Source organism: Mauremys mutica, chromosome 2 (assembly GCF_020497125.1).
Source record: "Mauremys mutica isolate MM-2020 ecotype Southern chromosome 2, ASM2049712v1, whole genome shotgun sequence".
Classification (NCBI taxonomy): Eukaryota; Metazoa; Chordata; order Testudines; family Geoemydidae; genus Mauremys; species Mauremys mutica.
Window position 1 is genome coordinate 203,740,095 of NC_059073.1, and position 22,330 is coordinate 203,762,424.

Sequence of the window (22,330 nt, forward strand, 5' to 3'; positions counted from 1 at the left end):
CAGTGTATTCTGATTTTAATAAACACAACTGGTTGATACTTTCGTAGTATTCATTTATGCACATCTAACAACTAGCATCTACACAAATTGTCCCTTCTGCTTTTGAATCCTGCCTTTTCCTCCTTCCCTTTCCCTGTGCATGTAAACAAGATATGAATTATTCAAATGTTTAAATTTGTAGATAGCAAGTTATGTGAACAAATTTGCTGCGGACATCTCTATCTTGCAACGGTCATTAGCAATCCTGGAGTCAATGGTGCTCAATAGCCATGAGCTGTACCAGAAGGTAGCCCAGGAGATCACAATTGGCCAGTTAATCCCACATCTTCAGGGGTGAGTATCCTAGATAATGACTTTTGTTTTAATTAGAGTTGTAAAGAGAACAGCTTTTACATATAGTCTCTGAGAGAGATTAAATTCAGCTTCCGTTAACAATGGCCAAACAACTTGTAATGAATGTTGTGGTATTGTCCATTGTATATCACCAGTTCTGGCATAACTGGTTGTGTAGTAGCTTCTGTATGGCTGAATGGAAGCGGGAAAATGGAGCTGAGACACCATTAATGGTGACATGGTAAGTAATGTTAGGATGCAGATGGATCCATTTGTGTACCATTGTCGGAAAACTAGTAGGGTAGAACAGCATCCCTTGCTGAGGGTGAGGTTGGGAAGGAAAATTTTCTTAAATTGAATGTGCTTTGGATAAATAATGGTTGGATGGCTAGGCAAAAGCTGTCTACAGTAATACTGGGTGTTAGATAAATTGCAGTTTTTCTTGCATCATATTTCAGGAGCTTTCTATTCATTTAAAATGTGTATTACATACAAATACTTTAATCCTTGATTAGCAGGCTTATTTACTGAATATTTTGTGTCTTCAGCTTAATGTTCTGTTCTCAGATAACACAATAAGAAAAAATAATTTGTAAAGCTCGTATCCATATACCGTCTGCCATAATTATTACAATCATGTTCCACACAGGACAGATCAAGAAATCCAAACCTACACGATTGCAGTAATAAATGCACTTTTCCTAAAAGCACCTGATGACAAGAGGCAGGTGAGTTGTTGGTTTTTGTCGTTCATCTGCAGACCTATAGCAGAGTTTGATTACTTTTGGCAGCTTATCTACATTGTGGTCTCGCTTCGCCCTTTTGTTACCATATTGACTACAGCTGATATGGGACCTGCGTATTGTACACTGGTGTACCTCCATACAGTTTAGTGAAGTCATTTCTGCCTCACTCTGGTGTAAGTGAGAGGTGAATCAGGCCTGTTGAGCTTTGCTGATGTAATTTAGCTTCAGATAAACTGTACTGATTGTGTTAGGAAACTGCACTCTTTGGTGTCTGCATTTACTTCTTTGGTTATTTAGTGCATTGAAATGTTTGCCAACACACTCTAACAACATACTCTTTGTTTGTAAACTGTTTTTTTTCAGCCTGTTGTTTAAAAAGGGAATTCCTTTTTTATATCATAGCTCGAAAACAAAATGTCTATGTGTGAGTTGCCTAACTGTAATAATGTTCCACTTAGCTAACTTAGTGCTAAAATTCAGAAGCCTCCAATGGAAATATTTCAAGACTGCTGCTCCATGTTAAACGAAGCTGGAGTATAATGTCTGGTATGTGGGAGCAGTTGCATTATGTTTATTAAGATGTTAGCCTACTAGATACTTTGCTTAGAATTTCCCCCCAGTGGTAGTAATGGCAGGAACTTTAGTGGAGACACATCACTGGTATCTGATGTGAAGGTGCTGCTTGTTCAACACTGTTGAAACTCAGGCCAATTATTTAAGTGCCAAAATACTAGAGAGAGTCAAAAAAAGCATTTTTTTTATAGGAAATGGATTTTTCAATGTAACTTTAATGGAAAGTTTTTTGTTTCCTTCATCTTTTAACTTAATTTAATGTCTCTGTTAAGTCAAAAGAAAAGTTGCTGCATGCTTCTGAAATCAGCTCTCCCATAGTTGAAAGGCACTGAGTATCTCAAAGTGCTTTGCAGACGCTAATGAAGCTTCACAACACTCCTGTGAGGGTGGTAAGGGACACATAGGAATCATTTCACCCACCATAATTGCTGCCACCCTTTGTAGTGGATCCTTGCTGTCTTTAATATTACATAATAAAGAGAGAAGAACACCACTGCAACATAACGAAAGTGCAGAGGGAGAGTCTGGTAGGTAGAATATAATTACCTGACTAGACATTTGGCCAAGAGGCTGGGGTTAACACCCCCACTTGGAGAAAATGTCCTGGGGTCTTTAAAGTGTTTAAGTGGTCAGAACCTATTGTTGTGGTTAAGTATTAGTCCATATATTCAAGGAAGGGAAAGTTTCTATTAACTTTATCATAGGTTTAAAGGCTAACCTTGATTGCATTCTACATCTCTGAAGCAAAATAATGAGGTTATGCAATCATAGTTCATTTAATTGTTTTGCTGCTTGGACTTGGATTTCTAGGTCCAGTTGCCATTGCTGATAGTTGATGTATGTGAAGTAGTGAACTGAAAAATCATATTGTCAGAACCAGACCACACTGAGCATAATAGTACAAGGAATTTCACTAACAATTGTGAAGAATGTGGCTTGGAATTGACACCTGGGTTCACGGTGTGATGCTATATAACTTTTATATCAATTAAACAGCAGGTGTAGTGCTGTGAACTGGAAAGTGTGGAACACTTATGATTGTCATAATTTGCACTGCAAACTCCTCAAAGGGACCATACGATTTTATATAAAAATCCTGCACAATGCCCGAGGCTTTGGCAAACTCCCATAAGCTGCAGTATGAGGATCCAAATCTGTTTAGTTGACTACACTGTAATTAAAAAAAAGTATAGCTAACTTTCTAGTAGTGACTTGTGACTATCCTTTTTTCTTTTGTCTGGCTCTGTAATATAAAGAAACAGTTTTTGAAATGAAAACTCCCTTGTTACTTTACTCTTATCAAGAATAATGCTGGACCATTGTTATTTAAAAAAAAAAAAAAGAACTCTGTCGTAATAGCAGAAGAAAGCCAAAAGTGTTTGAGGCACAAAATGACACATTTAAAAAAAACTCTTTTGAAATATATAGTTTTATTGTTTGTTAGTTCCAGTGTATTAAGAAGTGATGCTGAAGATTACTATGGAGAACTTTGTCTAATCTTGTATTAATGAAAGACCTCAAGAATTTATTTCTAAAATGTAGGCCACTCAGTTGGTGTAATACTGTGCAGCTCTGCTGGAGTCAGAGAGTGATTTTCTTCAGTAAGAATCATTTTTGTTAATGGACTATAACCCATTGTAGGAGGGACAAAGACTGACCCAAAAGGAGGTCCCAATAAGAGTAACACCTCAGTTGTGTTACCTTGGGAAACTAAAAGATTCTAAGGGCAAAGTGGACATGCTGCTATCCCACTTTTTTAAACAATTCCATGATTTTTCCTTTGGATGGAGAAGGGATTTGCACATGTATTCCTCATGGAAGGAGTAATTGTTTGGAAATAGAAATAAATATAATAGAAATAAAAATAAAGCTCTAACAAAGATTCTCTAGTCTTCAATCACTTTTTTTTCCCTTCTCACCTCTGCACTCTGACCCAATACCATTAGCTTGCATGTAGCGATCACTGTTAACATCCTTGATTGTCCTTTGACTGTAAGTTAACACTTCCTTTCTGTGTTAGAGCAAGTAGGTTCTCTTCTAATAGTGCTAGAGCCAGTCTTTGTTTATGCTGCTTCTGCCTTGCTTACGTATCCTTTCCACAGTTATCCATTTCTTCTCATATTTTATTACAGCCATAATTGTTCCTGTTTTCTGTCTTCTTGCATAGATTTTTAATATAAATATACAACTTGGCTAGTTTTTCTTAATATTTATTCTTGCCAACCCATTTGCAAAAACTTTTTTAGTTTTTCTGAATATGAGCAGTACTTTGAATCAATTATAATGGCACAGAATCACAATGGATTATGATAGTTTCTTTGAACTGTAAAACATTAGAACTGATGTGACATGTTGTTCTATATTATGTAAGACAGTCAGATGAGCTAATAATAGCAATAGACAAAATTTACAGCAGTGGCCCAAAATGTCCAAATGCTAATACCAGTGTATAGATAGCTATGCACAAGATTTTACCCATGTAATTTAATAGCATATTTTTGAATGAAATTTTAGAGAGAGAGAGAGAGAGAGAGAGAGTGTGTGTGTGTACAAAGATCAAACAGATGCAAATGTATATATACCAAACAAGAATAAAGGAAAAAATAAGAGTTTTACAGTTCTGTTGTCTAGATACTTCTGCAATAGCAACTTTATAAATACTGAGACCATTACAACACATACAAGGTCTGACAGTATGATATGCAGCTAGATAGCTGAGATTGGATGGATTTGCTTAAGAATGGACGTTGAATCAAAGATGTGTGTTTGGTGGTTACTGAATGGTTAAAGGTAAAAATAGAAGTTAAATTAAAACATAAAATAGAAGAATGTGAGTATAGATTTTAATGGCGGGCCCCCCGTCTAAGACCCCCACCAACGCCAAACTGTTTTTAGTGGGGAGAAGTTTGATTTGCAGTGATGATACAGTAACTCGGGCTAATTGTTGACTTTAAGGTAAAGCATTAGTTTTCAACTGTTTTTAAAGTCTAATACACATATGCACATCTTGATTCACTACGACTTATTTTCAAAGTCCCAGTTAGCAGGTAGAAACATATTCGACTTCCTCCTGTCTTTTTCTGCTAGAATACTTGTATATTAAATACTTTCCTCATATTATATATATTGGGTCTCAATCAATGTTCCATCTTTTTATCGCTATTCTTGGATAGTCAAAATGTTCTGCTCCCTGGTATAAACTGTATGGTCTCCAGTCCCTTCATTTTCTTTGTTCCTCTTTGTCATTTTCAGAGTGGTCTGAATTTAAACAAAAATAAAACATCAGCTGAGGCAGTCACCGTGAGGCCTCTCATTTAATTTCTTGCTGAGAAATACTGCTGATATTCAGTACTAAAACACACCCAGGAATGAATGTAGAGTTCTTCTCACTGCTGCACTGAAATACATGCTTTTAGCTAAATCTTTGTGTTTTACCAAAACAGGAGATGGCAAACATTTTGGCACAAAAACAGCTTCGGGCTATCATCTTAACAGTAAGTATTAGTATAAAGTTCCCAAAGATTTTATTTACCAGTACAGGGAAAAAAACACATGTTGCCATTTTGGTGGATGTATGTTGTATATTATTCATGTTTATGTTCTTTTAGTTGTTTTTGTATTTCCACATGTTTTGTGGCTTGCTAGATAAGGTAGTTCTGCTGCTGAATGAACTCAGAATTGACCGTCCAAAAGGGAAAAGAGGTTATTTCCCCAATGCATAAATTGTCATTTCTCTACCAAGATATAATAATGAATAAATGCAGTATTTGGGGCTCCCTTCCTTTGGAGAAAGTGAGCATTAGCTTGCAGACTAGGAGGGATTTGAAAAATCTGCAGTGGCCTTGATTAGTAATGCAACCCAAACTTTAGGATTTGAACTTTCTGTCAAGCAAACAATGTACACAGTGCTGCATGGCTTTCAAAATCCCCTATGCCTGTTTGTGCATCATGTGTATAGATGATTTTACAATATGAAAACTGTTGTGTTTCCACATATCTTGAGATCTTAAATGGAACACAGTTTGCCAAAGTTAGATTATTGCTGGTGATAAATAATTGCACGGAAGATGTTTCAAAGTGGACTTAATAAACATAATAAAGAGCCTTCTCCTTCTCCCATTGAGAACCAGGGGGAGTTTTGTCACTGACCATAGTTAGAACCAGATCAGGGCTCTTCTAAACTGTACTAGTGCAGTATCTGACATGACATAGATATGAGAATTAGGCAGATTTGGCAGTCTGGAGACCCCCGCCCCCTTTGCACCTCTCTTTTTCTCTAGATGATCAGTGTAGAAAAAGCAGACTGTTTCAGTTTCAAAGGCTATATTTTCCTTCCTAAATGGCTGTATACATAGTAGGCTAGATTTTGACCCCTGCTGTGAAATTTACATGAGTAACAATCCCAGATACTCATTCTCTGGCATAAATGTTCCAATGCCATGTAGCAGAGGACAGCAAACATCCTATTTAGCGCTGCCACTGAGTAGCATCGTCTTGGTGGTTATGCCCATTTCTCTCCTTACACACTACTGGGCTAGTGACCTCTGATTACACCCTCTACAGAAACCCTTGGGGTGAAGATTGTATCAATCTAGTTAGCTTCCCTGGCATTTTTGTGTACCTCGGTGACTTTAAAATTATCCAAAATTTTGGCACCTGCATTGTAACTTTGGTGACTTCTCTATTGTTTGTGGGCATTTCATTCTAATTTTAATTAATTTTAAACCATTTTCCTCATATAGAATGAGATCATCTGGTAGAGAGGTAGGAGTGTGGTTCATTTGTAATTGATTCCCTTGCAGCAACTGGCTTACTATGACAGCTATATCAGCAGCATGAATACTCTTCTGCTTAGAAACCTTGTTCTCTTCACTCTTTCTTTAAATGCACTCTTTGCATGTGCCCTTCTGAAGAAGGTGCTCTTCAAAAGGATGACTTGGCTGCTAATTTCTGTTCTCTGTATGCACATGCTCTAGCTAGAGGGCAGGAGGAGAGGACTCTGTGCACTGCTTTCAGGAACTTTACTAAGGGATAGGATTTAATATCACAGCCCATGGAACACCCGTGTACCTAGCCACCTTACTAGTATTGGGCTTGCCTTTTTCCCTTCAACAGTATGCATACACCACTGCTCGTCAAACACATACAGGAATGGAAACACCTGAACCCACTGATGGGAAGCAGTAATTGGAAAAGAGTAGGTGACATTCACTTGACTATCTTCCTTTCACAGCATGTTATCAGGGCCCAGAGGGCTATCAATAATGAAATGGCGCACCAGCTTTATGTTCTGCAAGTGCTCACCTTTAACCTTCTGGAGGACAGAATGATGACCAAAATGGATCCACAGGACCAGGTAAGCATCTCTCACAATCCAGTCTGAACAGTAAGGGGACAGATGTAGTGCCAAGCTTAGCCTTTAGAGCCAGGAAAGGCAGATTAATCAAAGTGGCCCTTCTTAGCAGTCACAGATATCCCATGTGTGTTTATAAAGACCGATTTTCCAGGGAGTCTGAAATTAAGGCCAGATTTTTTGTTTGAAAAACAAACTGCACAAACTGGTTTCTGTTATGCAAAAGTGAGACAATAACCTGGCAAGTTTACCCCATCAGACCCCTATCTCTTGAGCTTGAGGTTCATCAATTGAATTTGGCATCATCCTGAGCTAAATCTGTACAGCATCCAGATCAGCATCAGTCTATTTTTTTTCTTATAATGTTTATCAGAACCACCTGAAATGGGTAGTCATGCTTGGTTGAATTCATTCATGTAGAACTAGAGCAAATGTTCAAATTAAAAGTATCTGATGTAGATGGAGTATGGTTAAATAACCCTGTAACTCTAGTTCATTCTTAATTTTGGGTTTTGTGGTTAAACAATAACTGTTTTTAATATTACTTAGCTCCAACAATGTGTGTGGTGCTGCGCAGTAAACAAAAATAGATAGTCCCTGCCCCAAAGAGCTTGCAGTTTAAAATAATAGACTCAAAGAAGTCAGGATGCCATGGGAAAGATTTTCAGATCTTGTTTCTTTAATTTTAAAGGAGCTTCATGCAGGCTATATAGAAGAAGTGGTTTTTTAAGAGGGACTTAAATGAAGACAATATGATGGTTTGGGAAACTGGGATCGGTAGGGTGTTCCACAGATAAGAGACAGCATTATCTATGGTTACATCGGAGCAATCATTATGCACTCTTTTCTTTCAACATACAGAAGCAGGATAGTTTCTGCAACTCTTCACTCAGAAGGATACACACAATTACCTGGTACACATCACACATTACATCATCAACCAAAGTAGCACGGTAGCTGTAAATGGCAACACAGTTATTACTGGCACAAGATATTCTTGCTGAGCTGCAGATATGCAGCATTGATATGATTTGAAACTACTGCAACACCATCATCCCCTTAGTAACAAAAATCTGCTGTTCCTGAGAGGAATGCTTAGGGCTCAGTCCGTCAAGGTTCTGAGTACGCTCTGACCTGGATCCGGCAAAACACTGAGCACAAACTGAAACTTGAAGCCCGCGAGTTATCCCATTGACTTCAGTGGTGTTATACACACATGGTTAAAGTTAAGTGTGGGCTGGAGTGCAACCTTGCAAGATTGAGTCATCAAGTGTCTATCAGGACACTAGTACTCCATGTGAGTCTTCTGAGGAATGAAATCCCTCAACTGTGAGGACTTGGGGAAATAGGGAGACACAAAGTTACTCTGTATGTCCATCTGTCTAAATCCTGAAAGTTATATGCTGATAAAGTAAGATTGGGAGTTGGAGAGCACGCAGTATTTTGAGACATTCTTTTGTAGTTCCTTGCTGTGACTCAAAACAGGAGACATTTCTCTGCTTTTTTTTTTAAAACTGACCTTTCCCTTTTTGAACCCCCTCAGGCTCAGAGGGATATTATATTTGAACTCCGAAGAATTGCTTTCGATGCAGAGTCTGAACCCAACAACAGCAGTGGCAGTATTGAGAAACGCAAATCTATGTATACCCGAGACTATAAGAAACTTGGATTTATTGTGAGTATTTTTGCTGAAACCCAGGTGTTATTCTAACCTGCTGAATCCTGATCAGTATATCTGTTATGGTACAGTCTGAAATCAGGGACCTCCAGCATAGCCTGACATTCCTGCTACTTCCTTCCCTTTAGTTTAAATGGAAAGTTAGTCAACACAACACACTTTAGTTTCTGTTTGTTCCCTGCAAATTCTGTTAATATAAGTCATATTATTGCTTTAGCAGATGTGAATCCAGTGTGAATTAGTGAATGTAAACGTTATAACAAGAGAAAACGTACTGTTGACTATTAATTCCAAATCTGTCCTACGATAATCTTACTCGTAATGGTATTTTGAATTAATAGACACTATCAAAGGGATCTATGGCCTGAATTATTATCCATATATTCCGTTTCTAGTTATGTCAAATGATGAACACAGTAATGTTTGGGCAGAATGTTTTATTTAAATATAGGCTCCTGTGTTTTGGTTCTTAAAGCCTTTGGACCCTTTTTTTTAATGCAGCAAAAGGGTATAGAGTATCTGACCCATTCAGAACAACAGGAGTTTTGCTGTTGACCTCAGTGGGACCAGGATTAGATCCAGATTACAATTTGATTAAACTTCTGTATAAATGTATATGTATGTATAGCGCCTTTCCTCATTCCAGAAACAGAGGACTGCCATGTAATGTAGTTAGTATTTTAATTTGTTGGTCACTGTAGGTAGTTGGGTTATTACTCCTCAATTTGTTTGTATAAAGACAAAGCAAATACTACACTTTAGGAAGGAAAAATCAAATGCACAAATAAAAAACTGGGAATAGTTGGCTAGTCAGTAAAACTGCTGGAAGGGATTGGGGTTATAGTGACCACAAATTGAATATGCATCTACAGTGTGAGAAAGGTTAAGTTTTGTGATATTTAGCATTTTTCTTAGTCATAGAATCTGAAGTCAAGTGAATTCACCGTAATCTCAGCTTTCATTTTTTTTTTTTTTAATTTTGTCCACCCCTCATGGTTGTGGAGATAAGATTGAAAACATGAACCCTAAATATTCAAAAGCCAAAATATAAATAAAAAGAACTTCAAGTGTTTTGTTTTTAAATCTCAGGATTTTAAAGAAAATCCCATGATTTTGGGGGCATAATTTATTAATTCTGAACACTCAAGGTTGGTAATTGGCTGAGCGAAGTCAGGTCTAATACTCAACTTGATGACCTTTGTCCGTCTAGCTTTTGAACGCCCTATCTGATCAATTCCAAAATTTCAGGAAATATTCTAGGCGTCAGTGGGCACATCTCTACTGATTTTGGCACAAATCAGAGCACTCGAAAAGCCTGATTCAGAGGAAATTCAGGGCTCCCAGACTGCCTGGTGCTGGAGGCAGACGAATTTCTATTCTGCCCTCTGCTGCTACGTACAGTTATCAGAGGCTGCAGCTGAACTTGCTGCATGGGGAAATTGTAGTTGTGTATGATCCTCATGGGAGTATAGGCCAGCTAGGGATTGCTGGAATGCATTGTGGTCTGGCTTCTTTCACTCTCCACTTTATCCCACCCCACCGTCAAACCACCCTCTCTGTTTTCTGAAGCACTAGGGGACGGAGATGCAGTAGGAAGATCCATCAGCTCTGTGCCTACAGGGGAGTTGTGGGAGGTTTCTGCTACCTGTGCATTGCCTGTCTGGGACAAAGGGATTGTTGGCAGATTGTTGGCAGAGATTCTACCTCAGGATGCTTTGCCCCTGTCCCCTGGTGTAGGTCCTGGGAGTGTTCATCTGTGTACCAAGGAAGGTCTGGTTTCTTCTGTCTCACAAGCTGACCAAACAGTCTTTCAGATGGGGAGAGCAAAAGCTTGTCTCATCATTGACTCTCTCCTGTACAGCTTGTTCCCTTTCTGAATTTAGAGTGCGGATATTCTATCGTTTCATCTCTCTGCATTTCAAAAAGCTTTACCACATTATTATGAAGGCAGTGCAAATAGAAAGTACAGCATAGACATGGCTTCAGAGGTTTACAACATCTGTAAAACCCTGTAGTCAGAAAGCCACATTCCAGATGTTCATGATGGTCTGAAGGGATGCTTGTTATTAGTAAAGGTAGATTTAAAATAATATAAGCCTGATTAAGTTCAGTGAACAGTAAACCAAAAGAACATGATCCAATCAGAAGATATAAGATCCAATACATTTTAGAGATTTATTCTCTTAGCCTGCTGCAAGTTAAGTACTCAGCAATGGTCTGAATTCTATTTCTGTTCTTTCTTATCTGTTTTTGGCAGTAACATTGCAAACAAGATTTACTTCTGGCAGCAAAACATTTGATAGCAATAATTATTTTTCCACAGTTTCAAAATATTGAAACAAAATAAAAAGATGGAAACAATACTGGTAAGTGTCAGATATTTATAAAAGCCCAAGTCACATATATGGGTAATGATAAAATAGGTCCTAGTTTCACAAGCCAGTGACATGATTCCTCAAGCTTGAATCATGAATTATATATTAACATCCAACACCTGCATTTCCACCCTCATGCATATGAGTCCATTTAATCCCTGTAATCCAGACTGGGCAATGAATACTGCTAAAAAGCTGGTATCTTTCAAACTCATTCAGACTCTCTCTATATCTTTTTAAAGCATGCCCAACCTCAGGCCCATCTACGAGAGATTGTAATATGCTTGTTTGCTTAAAGAGGTGGATCTTGCTAGTTTCCAAGGCATTTACATTGGCCACAATTCTTAAGGATACTACCAGCTTCTGTTTTAGGGCCAGATTTTGAAAAGTGTCTATCATGCAGCAGCTCCCATTGATTGTATAGAATGTGTGCACACATATACCAGGGGTTTTGTGCATAATATTTTATATATTATGTGGATGGTGCTGACTTAATGAGTCATGTTTTATCTTCATTGTTCAGTGTGTGGCCCAATCTGTTGTTTACTGCACACTGTTCAAACCCCACTCTGAAGACACAATTACTAATTTCCTCACTGGCTCCTAGACTCAATCTCCTTGTCAAACCAATTTCCCCCTTAGTTCTCCAATTCTGGCAACCTTTTCTTTAATGGTTCTAGCACTCCCATGGTTTGGAGCAGGGACTGGTGGGGTGGGCAGGCTGGGCCTGGGATCCAAGGGAGAAGAGGCGTACACGGAGAATGGAATTAGGAACACTAGGTATGTCTACACTGCAACAAAATACTTGTAGCTAGCCCGTCAGCTGACACAGGCTCACGGGCCTTGGGCTGTGGGGCTATAAAGCTGCCCTGTAGTTGTTCAGGCTCGGGCTGGAGCCTGGGCTCTGGGCCCCTGCTAGGTGGGAGGGTGCCAGAGTCTGGGCTCCAGCCCGAGTGCACTGCAATTTTATAGCCCTGCAGCCCGAGCCCTGAGAGCCTGAGTCAGCTGACATGGGCCAGCTGTGGGTGTTTTATTGCAGTGTAGACATACCTAGTGTTCCTAATTCCATTCTCCGTGTACCCCTCTTCTCCCTTGGATCCCACGCCCAGCCTGCCCACCCCACCAGTCCCTCCTCCAAAGCATGGGAGTGTTAAAACTATTAAAGAAAAGGTTGCCAGGATTTTCTAATACGAGAAAAGCAACTTATTTCCCCCAGCCTTGCTCTCAGAAATAGTTCAACTGCTTTGGCTGAAAATTTCCAGAAACATCCAACCTGAGGCAGACACCCAGAATGGAAAATTTCAGCACAAATGATTCAAGTTTGGCCAAGTTAAAAGCACTGAAAACAGGATCTTATAATAGGAAATGTTAGACAACCTTAATAATGGGCAGCACTACTAGCCCTGCCTCTAAAACATCATCACTTAGCTAAATGTGTTCTGTTTCTTTATGTAACATAAATGAATGAGGATTGAACAACTGTTTATTGAACTTGAATTCTTCCACCAGAGTTATCTATATTCATTACTCTTACTTCTACAGTGTTGTTACTTGTAAGCTGCCATTTCGGACTGAGAAATAGCTACGTGTGCTTTATCAGTTTAAATAGCTCCTAAGATATTACTATTTATTTACTGCAACCTAAATTAATGGAAATAAATATTGTCACAAATTCAGTGTTGCACATTATTTGTTGTAAAATAAAATTCCTCTTTGATATCTTCTGATTAAAAATGTAATGTTGCTCTAGTTGAACAATTCAGGATCCCTATGTCATAGTTGTTAGCCTTTGCTAATTAGTTTTATATGAAGAAAAGAAAAACCTCTGGGAAAACATTTAGTTAAAGGACAATGCAGACAACTGGACAATTTGTATGGCGCAGATTAGCTGCAGTCAATTAAGCAGTAAGTTGGGGAAGAGCTCAAGAGAAAAAAATTTTTGAGCAAGACTTTGGGGGCAGATGCCATGCCTTGTGGGAGTATTTAACATGAAGCTGAATTCCAGATCCTACAGCTGTCTCAAGTTAATAATGTCAATCAGATCGCATCACCCTTACTGGGTATTTGGAGTAGCTAATGGCAGCTGTTTCTTAAACAAAATGTGGTGCCTTTCTGGCCAACGGGAGTAAGAAAACAGCAGGGGCAAGGAGAGGAAATTTGGTGTTGGTTTAGTAGTAGTTATTGCTGGGTGGTGGAAGGTGACCATTCATTTTCTTGCCAAACACAAGAGGCTTGGCACTTGAAGGATCACAGTCTTATTATGGGCTATAGTACTGGGGAAGCCGAGAACAAGAGTTTGGGGAGTTGTGGTTTTAGGAGTGAAATCTGGAGCTGGTGTAAAATCAAATTTATGGGAGTGAGACTAGATGGTTTCAGTGGTCTTTTCTGGCTGTCTTGTTTATGGTTCGGTGACATTTCCTTCTGTCAATAATATCCTGCCATGCTGGGGAGGGCTACATTGTTTATCCCCTGGGAATACTTACAAATCTCATATTATAGTAGAAGAGATGCTTTATTTAAATCCCTTTCTTGGGTTAGGCAATGGGCGAGAAATGGGTGGATGACATCACATTAGCCCCTGTCTTACTCTCAGTGAAGTCCATAAGAATTCAGTGGGAGGAGAATAAAGGAACACACTGTTTGACGATTAATATATACTCTCCACTGCTGATTTATTTGTTTGTTTATTTCCAGTCTTAATTGTGGCTGTTATTTGAATACTTCTACTATTGCAGGGAAAAAACCTAGCCAAACTGCTACATATTTGTGAGAGAGGTTCATTTGTTCTAAACCTGGGCAAACAGTATCTAAATCATCTAGATATTACATATTCCTGTTGGTGTTTTTCAATTTAAAAATACTTCAACTACATTTTTGTCACTGAATTGTGTATCTGAGCTTGAGAAGCTTGAGAATTGGGCTTTGTAAACGGAATTAAAAGGCCTTTCCATCTTCCCCGTTGGGATTCCATTAAGTCCACTAATGGCTATTAGCCAGGATGAGTAAGGAATGGTGTCCCTAGCCTCTGTTTGTCAGAGGGTGGAGATGGATGGCAGGAGAGAGATCACTTGATCATTACCTGTTAGGTTCACTCCCTCTGGGGCACCTGGCATTAGTCACTGTTGGTAGACAGGATACTGGGCTGGATGGACTGTCTTATGTTCTTATTCAAGAATCTTCCTTTTGTTTTATCTTTCGGGGCTGCTTTATAATCAATTTCAATCTTTGAATATAAATTTGTTAGTCTCTAAGGTGCCACAAGTACTCCTGTTCTTTTTGCAGATACAGACTAACATGGCTGCTACTCTGAAACCTGAATAATGAATGTTCTTCTTTACATATCACTTGTGCTTTAAGTAGCTTATTCCAATTCTTTCTTCAACCCTTTTCAGGGACTAAGCTAAGGCCTTATCTACAATAAGAAATAAAGTCATCACTGACAGCTGTTGTCAGGAGCACTTGGTTAACTGACCTAGTTTAATTATGAGTGTAGGTGAAAGCAAACCATCTGAGCTAACTCTGAGAGTGGAAGAGACTTGTGTTTCCAAGGACTTACATGAAAATGCTGAACAGTCAGTAATCTGTAAAACTTGCCAGCTTCACACTTTCAGTATTTTTTTCTGTTAACTACAGCTTGATAGGGAATTTGTTTTCCATGAAGAGTTTTAATATATCTTAACTAGCAGTATTCCCCCCCCCAACCCTCGCGCCCTCCCCCCCAAACCTTATGAGTGAATTTTGCTCTTATATTCCATGAAAGGCTTATTGCTGCTGTATTTCATCCTCCAGCCACCCCCACCAAGCAACCCAATAAATATCCAGAATCACAGGCTCTCACCAACACAAAACATTGGTGTGCCAGCACTGATTCTGATATGCAGCATCATTGTGCTTGGTTGTTTGAAGCTCTTCCAAGTAGATGTTTTCTAGGCACGTACATTAGAGATGTAGGTTGTCTGATTTTGACCTTGGTTACCCTGCTCTTAGTCTGTGGTAACTCCACTGAAATCAATGGATTTTACTCTGGATTTACACTGGGGTAACAGAGATTAGGGTCTGGTCCGGAGCCTACTGACTGGGAGTTTGTCAGTGGCATAGGATAAACTGCCAAAAAACTTTCCATTTTATGTTATCACTGGCCATCAGTGAGGTTTCTGTTTACAGTGGTCTGTGTAGGGAACTGTTTGCTCATGTTATGCAATCAGGCAGGGAAAGCAGAGCATTTCTGGAAGATTATATCATGTGTTGGGTGCTTTGTGAGGCCTAATGCCAAAGACCAAGCGGTTTCAGCCATTCTGGAGAGAAGTGTGTTAATCCCCAGAATTGCCCTGGCTACAGTATTGCTATTATCAAAAGCAAACTGAGAAGTAGAAAGAAAAAAGTCAGCATCTAACCGAGCCTATTCTGGAGCTAATAACCACAGCAGTTCTGATTTACTTTCCCACTTTTCCTACTAGTGAGCAAGGTTGGATATCCCATTGTGACTTTAATTACAGAGCCTTCATGTTGCGTGGCTAGAGCTAGACAGGGATGCAGTGTCATCAGTTCAGCCTTTAAATCTCTTGCAGCCAGGAATTTAAAAAGTTCATCACAAAGCAGCTGGAAGGATTTTCTTTTACATGTCCACAACTTGCTGGTCCTGTGTTGCATAAACAGCAGCCAAAGGCTCAGCTCGGGACTTCATTGGAAACAGATCAGGAAAAAACAGCTGCTCATAGCAGAAATGGGTGATCAAAAAATACTTCTTGTTCTTTCTTTTTTAATGATTCAGACAAACATGAGTTGCGAAGAGTAATGCCCGATCAGTCTCAGTGCTGCATGGGTGTACAGTTACATGCCTGATCTTTTTTGCATAGGCTGTTCTGCTTGGAGAAACAGCATTTGTCACTGCCACAGAACATGGCTGCTCCCCATTTGTCATGCCGGTCTCCTACTGCCTGACCTCTGCTGCTCCCTTCATTTTTCTTACTCGGATAGCTTTAACACACAGCATTTCACTACCTGCTTTCTTATTCCAGATGAAAAGAAATAGGGGGAAAGAAACGCTTACTGGTAGGGTTTAACCCACTGAAGGATTGAAAGCTTTCTTTAATTACCTTTTGTTGTGTTTATCCTGGCCCATCCTTTCGTAGGAGGCATTGTGCTTTTGTTGTTGTTGTTTTTGGACTGGGTTGGGGGACAGTTCCTCCTCTCCCTCCCATGCCTCTGCACACAGTCAGCCACTTGTTACCACATGATGGGTCTGGTGAATATTTGCTTGTGTACTTACTGCCACTCTTTTTTTTATTTAAAAAAATCATTGTGTTGCCCTTTTACATATCAATAATACTTTCCACTTCCATGGTGCCATCTGGGGATGTCAGAGCACTTCACGAGACCCTGGTGAAATAGATGGAATTAACCCCATCTTATAGGTGGGGTAAATGAAGTGCAGAGAGATCAAGTGGCAAATCTCGGACTAGATCCCAAGCCTCATGACTCCCAGTTCTCTGCACTAACCACTTTACCATAATTTTATTGGCTCAAAAGCTGAGTATTTACAATACAACCATTTAGCCCAATATGTTTTAACTGAATTAGTTTAAGAAGTCCCCGCTTCCTTGACCTATCTAGATATGTAATGGGTGAATTCTAGTCCAGGATGCTATGTCACAAGGTGAACATGTGTCAACCCCTCATTCAGTTTCCCTAATTTTGTCGTTACCTGTCTTATAAATGGCTTTCTGGGCACAGTTACAGAATATGTGTGGTTAGGAAGAAATACAAGCTGTTTACTGGACAGGCTGAGGTAGTTTCAGTATCCCAAATGCACGGATCCCTTCTGCCTATCCCATCAAAGAGCATACTATCCGGGAGCTTCCGTGGAAAATGTATGCTTCACCTGTACATCAACACACTGGACTGCTAATAAAACAGTAGACTGAAGTAAGGAAATCAACATAAACTGTGCTGATTTGCCCACCTTATATAAATGTAACTTTAACCCTCTCATGGCCAAGATGGAGTCTGCTTGGCAGGCAGCTCTGGCCAAGAGAAGGTACGCGCACAAATGCAGCAGAGAAAATCTCTTGCACCCTGGGGCACCTGTTACACACACCCCCCCCCCCAGAAGAGTACAATCAATATAGGAAAGGGAAATATTTATTTCCAGAGGGATGAAAGGAGAAAAACAACAGAGGGAAATATAGGGGGAGCGGTAAAGCAGGGTTGAATTCAATATAAGGCCCCACAGGCCCAGTGGTACTACAGTCTGAAAAGGCAGACACCATGCAATGTGTCTGCACACAGAGTTCAGGAGTCCTCGGCAAAGTTCCAGTCCAGTGGTGAGTCTTGGATGCTCCTGGTCGTCTTTGGCGCCAGTGAACTTTCCCCAACAAACCCCTCCGGTGCCCTCTTCTGCCGCTCTCTGCAAAGCCACCCAGAGCGACCACCTCCTCACTTAACTAGCTAACAACCTCCCTCCTTAATCCCAATGCAAAGTCACAAGCTCCAGTGCTCATGGTCCCATACAGCTCTGGGCAGCAGTGATACTAGATCCAGCTCCGGCCTGTCCTTCTGGTGCAATTTCTCCCTGGCACAGTGCTGCTCCTAGCTCCTCTCCTGGGGTGTCTCCAATCAGCTGCTCTGTCCCTCCCAGGCTTCAGGTAGGTTCTCAGCTGCTTCACTCTCTGAGCGCCTGCTTGTTCCAGCCCTTCTGTCTGGCACTCTAGACACACACACCCTGGCCTCTCCCGCCTCTCTCTACTCCCTTCCCCCCAACAGCACTTCCTCCTTCTGGAATAATTAGTGCTCCCCCCTCAGGAAAAAGATTTAAAGGGGCCATGCTCTGTAAACCCCAAGGGGATTACATAAAGAACAAAGTTGAACAGTTTGGTTGCCTGTCATCAGGGAGGCAGGTTACACAACAAAACTTAACATCCTTTGAAACAGAAGACAAACACATACCATGTTTACAGCACAAAGTTGCAAGAAAAGTAGCTTTGTCTTCTCTAAGATCAGCATATCTTTAAAATTATTTATTGATCACTAATAATCTGCTGGGCACTGTACAATATAGAGGACGTCACAGACACTGCCCAAAGTGACTTTGTTTTAAAGGACTTTCATCTCATGCCTCTTTATAGCAAGTGGCTTGCAGATATAAGTATTCCTCAGTTTATATACGATTTATTTTGAAAATGATATGATGTCTGGCCAGAAAAAAACAGATCACCTTCTTCTCTCCTGTCACTGAAGTTCCATTTAACTCCCAGTATTGCTCTTATCTTATTCAGCACAATGGGACTAAGATAGGACTGAAAAAGTGCTCATAGTTTGGTTTCTACCTTTCTGACCACTAGAGGTTGCTCCTCTAAACTCTATATGGCAAGTTTTAAATATGCATATGTACAGTGGTATGCCTTAAAATTGTATCCGTTTTGGTCGATAACTAATTAACTGTACCTCAAGATATTGCACTATTCTAGGTCTTCCTTGTTGTAAACTTAGGAAATTCAGCAAAGACTGAGGTTAAAGTTACTTTATTTAAGGCAACTGACAGTATTTTTAAGGTGACCATTGTTTTCAGTATATGATATCCTTTATAAATGAATACACATAGTTTTGGGTGCAGAGGATTGTGTTTTGCTTTCTTGTGCACTGTTTAGACAGAGAACAAAAACTAGGGGCCCAATTCTGCAATTCGTAGGGACACCAAGGGTATGTCTACACTATGAAATTAGGTCAGTTTAATAGAAGTTGATTTTTTAGAAATCGATTTGATACAGTCAGTTGTGTGTCCCCCCACTAAGCGCATTAAGTCGGCGGTGTGCGTCCACAGTACCGAGGCTAGCGTCGACTTTCGGAGTGTTGCACTGTGGGTAGCTATCCCACAGTTCCCACAGTCTCCACCGCCCATTGGAATTCTGGGATGAGCTCCCGATGCCTGATGGGGCAAAAACATTGTCACGGGTGGTTCTGGGTACATGTCGTCAGGCCCCCCCCTCCAGTTGTAAGAATTCTTTAAATATGAGCAAAATAACATTTGTAATCTTGCTCTCTGAAATGGCTGAACAGTTTTAGCTGAAACAGTCCTCAAAATTTAGGCTATGGAAGATCCCCGAACAGTGTCTTACGACGGAAGGTGTCGGGCGACCTTTACTCTAGGCGGCGCTTCCAGTTCCACCCATAATTATACATTTTCTCCTGGTTTTCTTTTGCTTTCAGCAGCTAGTTCACATTTCTGCATGAAGTGATGAAACATGCTAATTTTGTGCTGTTCATTTGATGTTGTGGGAGGGTGTTTTCACAAATTAAGCGTTTCCCACTTAGCATTCCTTTCCCATGCATTCTAAAAGACCCCTTCAGCAGGTAGCTTCCCCCAGAGCCCAGCTTATTTGGAGAATATTAAGGAGAATTGGTGGTGATGCTGCCTTAAGTCAAGCTGGTGACTGCTTCCCTTCTCCTATCCCTGCCTCTGAGTCACTCTCTACTCTGTACTCAGACAAAGTGGCAACAGAAATAAACTTCTGCAGCAGGAAGACGGAACTTGGGGTGCATTTGTAAAGCCCTTGGCAAGTTGCAGCCAAATCATGCATGTGTTATACTATGATTACATCAGACTATCCGACTGCTGAATAAGTTTGGCAAAGTGCACACATTTATTCAATACAAATTGGTGCTCTCTCTTTTGGGTATAGAGAAGGTATTGAGGAGGGTGCTGTCCATTGTTATACCCCATTTACTGTAGTAACATATTTTCAGAGGTAGTTTACTCAGTGGCCAAGGTTTTCAAAAAGTAGCCAGTGTTTTGGGGTGTCTCATTTTTTGGGTGCCCAATCTGAGTCATTTTAAAGGATTCTAATTTTCTGAAATTGTTAAGCCACCAGCCTTCAGAATATTTGAGCTTTTTATTGCAACCAGAATCAATGGTGATAAAATCAAAAATAAGTGAGAAAGGAAAGATGGAATAGGAGAAGGGAAAGAAAATATAGATAAGATGATACCAAGGATGATGTCACTAATTAAGATTCATTTCAGGGCAACTGAACTGTGTACTGACCAGGTGCATGATCTATACTGGATTTGATAACCTCAGTACTGGATTCTGTAATCTCACATTCTAGATCAGGGGTTGGCAACCTTTCAGAAGTGATGTGCCGAGTCTTCATTTATTCACTCTAATTTAAGGTTTCGCGTGCCAGTAATACATTTTAATGTTTTTAGAAGGTCTCTTTCTATAAGTATATAATATATAACTAAACTATTGTTGTATGTAAAGTAAATAAGGTTTTTAAAATGTTTAACCGGTGGCCAGGACCCGGGCAGTGAGAGTGCCACTGAAAATCAACTTGCGTGCCGCCTTCGGCACCCGTGCCATAGGTTGCCTACCCCTGTTCTAGATCCATATTGCAACTAGTCCTTAAAGGGCCTTTTTTGTTTCCTAATTAAAAATGTGTGTCCATTATATAATATACAAAACAGAGACAAGTATTTTAGCATCACTGAGCTATGGGAAATATGGTGTGCAATTCCATCCTATTGTGTGTCACATTCCCTTCTTCACAGTGTTATGGGAAGTTGAATGCTACTGATTTTACTGCTGATATTATTGGATTACAGGAAGTAATAGTGTAGAGAATATTTCAGGATTGTTTTCCATTTGTGCCTTAGAATTTCAGCTTTAATACAGCTTCTAATATAAATAATTGATATCACTGTCTGTACTGCACACATTACTAGCAAAATTGCAGAATCCCATTTTAAAAACAAATATTAAACTTATTTTTGGTAGCTATCACTAGAGGGCAGTAATGCCATAATAGATTAGTGTTCTGCATGGACATCCTTGAACACTTCACTTACCATTTGTTATACAGAATCATTTCAAGCATAGTAGGAATAAGAACCACTGTTTGTTTGCTGTAAATTGCCACTTCTTAGTTGAACACTAGCAGAAATCATGTTGCTAGCTGTCTTATCAAATTAATATGTTTTTAAAAATACAGGTGAATGATAGCAAACAGGAGAATTTTGCTAAGTAAAGCTTGTTAAAAAGTAAAGTAGCCTGGTACCATTTCTTTTAGGCCTCAACCGGAAGAGGTGGGGCCTTTAAATCCCATGGCCCTTTAAATTGAGATTTAAAGGGCCTGGGGTTCTGCTGCGGTAGCGGCGGCCGGGAGCCCGTGGCCCTTTAAATCACTGCCGGAGCCCTGCTGATGCTACCCCAGGGCTCTGGCAATGGGGCTCCAGTGGCGATTTAAAGGGCCTGGGGCTCCCCACAGCAGCCGGAGCCCCAGGCCCTTTAAATCGCTCCGAGCCCCGCTGCCGGAGCCCCGGGGTAGCATCGGTAGCCAGGGGCTCTGGTGGTGATTTAAAGGGCCCTTTAAATCGCTGCCTGAGCTGCCTCCACCACCCGGGGCTCTAGAAGCGGTGCTGGTGGCAATTTAAAGGGCCTGGGGCTCCGGCTGCTGCGGGGAGCCCTTCTTCTTCTTATTCACTCCCTATGGAGCATAAGGCACCAACCACTCTCCTCCATTCATTTTGTTCTTGAGCGAGACAGCAAAGTTCATCCCACTTCATTCCCATACCTTTCATTTCCTCTTCAATGGTCCTTCACCACGTCCCCAATGGTCTACCTCTCCTCCTTCTTCCTTGTGGTGTCCATCGTAGGGCAATACGAGGGTGTCTATCAGCATCCATTCTCAACACATGCCCCAGCCACCTCCATCTTTGTTGTTTGGCTTCATCCACTATATTGTTGATGCCCTTTAATCGGCTCACTTCAACATTGGTGATACACTGCGGCCAATGTATGTTAAGAATTCACCTAAGACACCTTCCTTCAAAGCCCCGAAGCCGACTTTCTATCTTCTTGTTGGTCCTCCATGTTTCCGCCGCATAGAGCAACACAGAGTGGAAGTTCGACCTATAGATCTCTACCTTGGTTTTCATTTGCAAGATGGTTGACCTCCAAATATTCTGAAGTCTATAGAATGCATTTGCTGCAAGACCGATTCTGGTAGATATCTCCTTCTGAATATTGCCATCAGCTGATATGTAACTACCAAGATATTTGAAGTCGTTCACCTCCTCCAATTCTACGTCACATAACACTGTCTTCGTCGAGCTGGCTGTTTTTACTTTCATTATTTTGCTCTTACCGGCGGGGAGCCCTGGGCACTTTAAATCACCGGCCTGGGGAAGCCAGTCCAGACTGGCACGGCGTACCGGCTCTTGCCATTACACCATACTGGCCCGTACCAGCTTACTTTCACCTCTAGTCTCCAGAATC

General features: G+C 40.4%; 1 protein-coding gene across 3 annotated transcripts in view; it reads left to right on the plus strand.

Annotated features, from left to right (window-relative positions):
• The window catches only part of ELMO1 (engulfment and cell motility 1), a 459,394-nt gene that overhangs the window by 185,148 nt on the left and 251,916 nt on the right, over nucleotides 1–22,330 (plus strand). For all 3 annotated transcript variants that reach the window (XM_045005400.1, XM_045005399.1, XM_045005401.1), the window contains exons 9-13: nucleotides 182–333; nucleotides 983–1,061; nucleotides 5,096–5,146; nucleotides 6,886–7,008; nucleotides 8,549–8,680. In XM_045005400.1, the coding sequence (XP_044861335.1) occupies nucleotides 182–333; nucleotides 983–1,061; nucleotides 5,096–5,146; nucleotides 6,886–7,008; nucleotides 8,549–8,680 (537 nt within the window). The remainder of the gene's footprint in view (nucleotides 1–181; nucleotides 334–982; nucleotides 1,062–5,095; nucleotides 5,147–6,885; nucleotides 7,009–8,548; nucleotides 8,681–22,330) is intronic.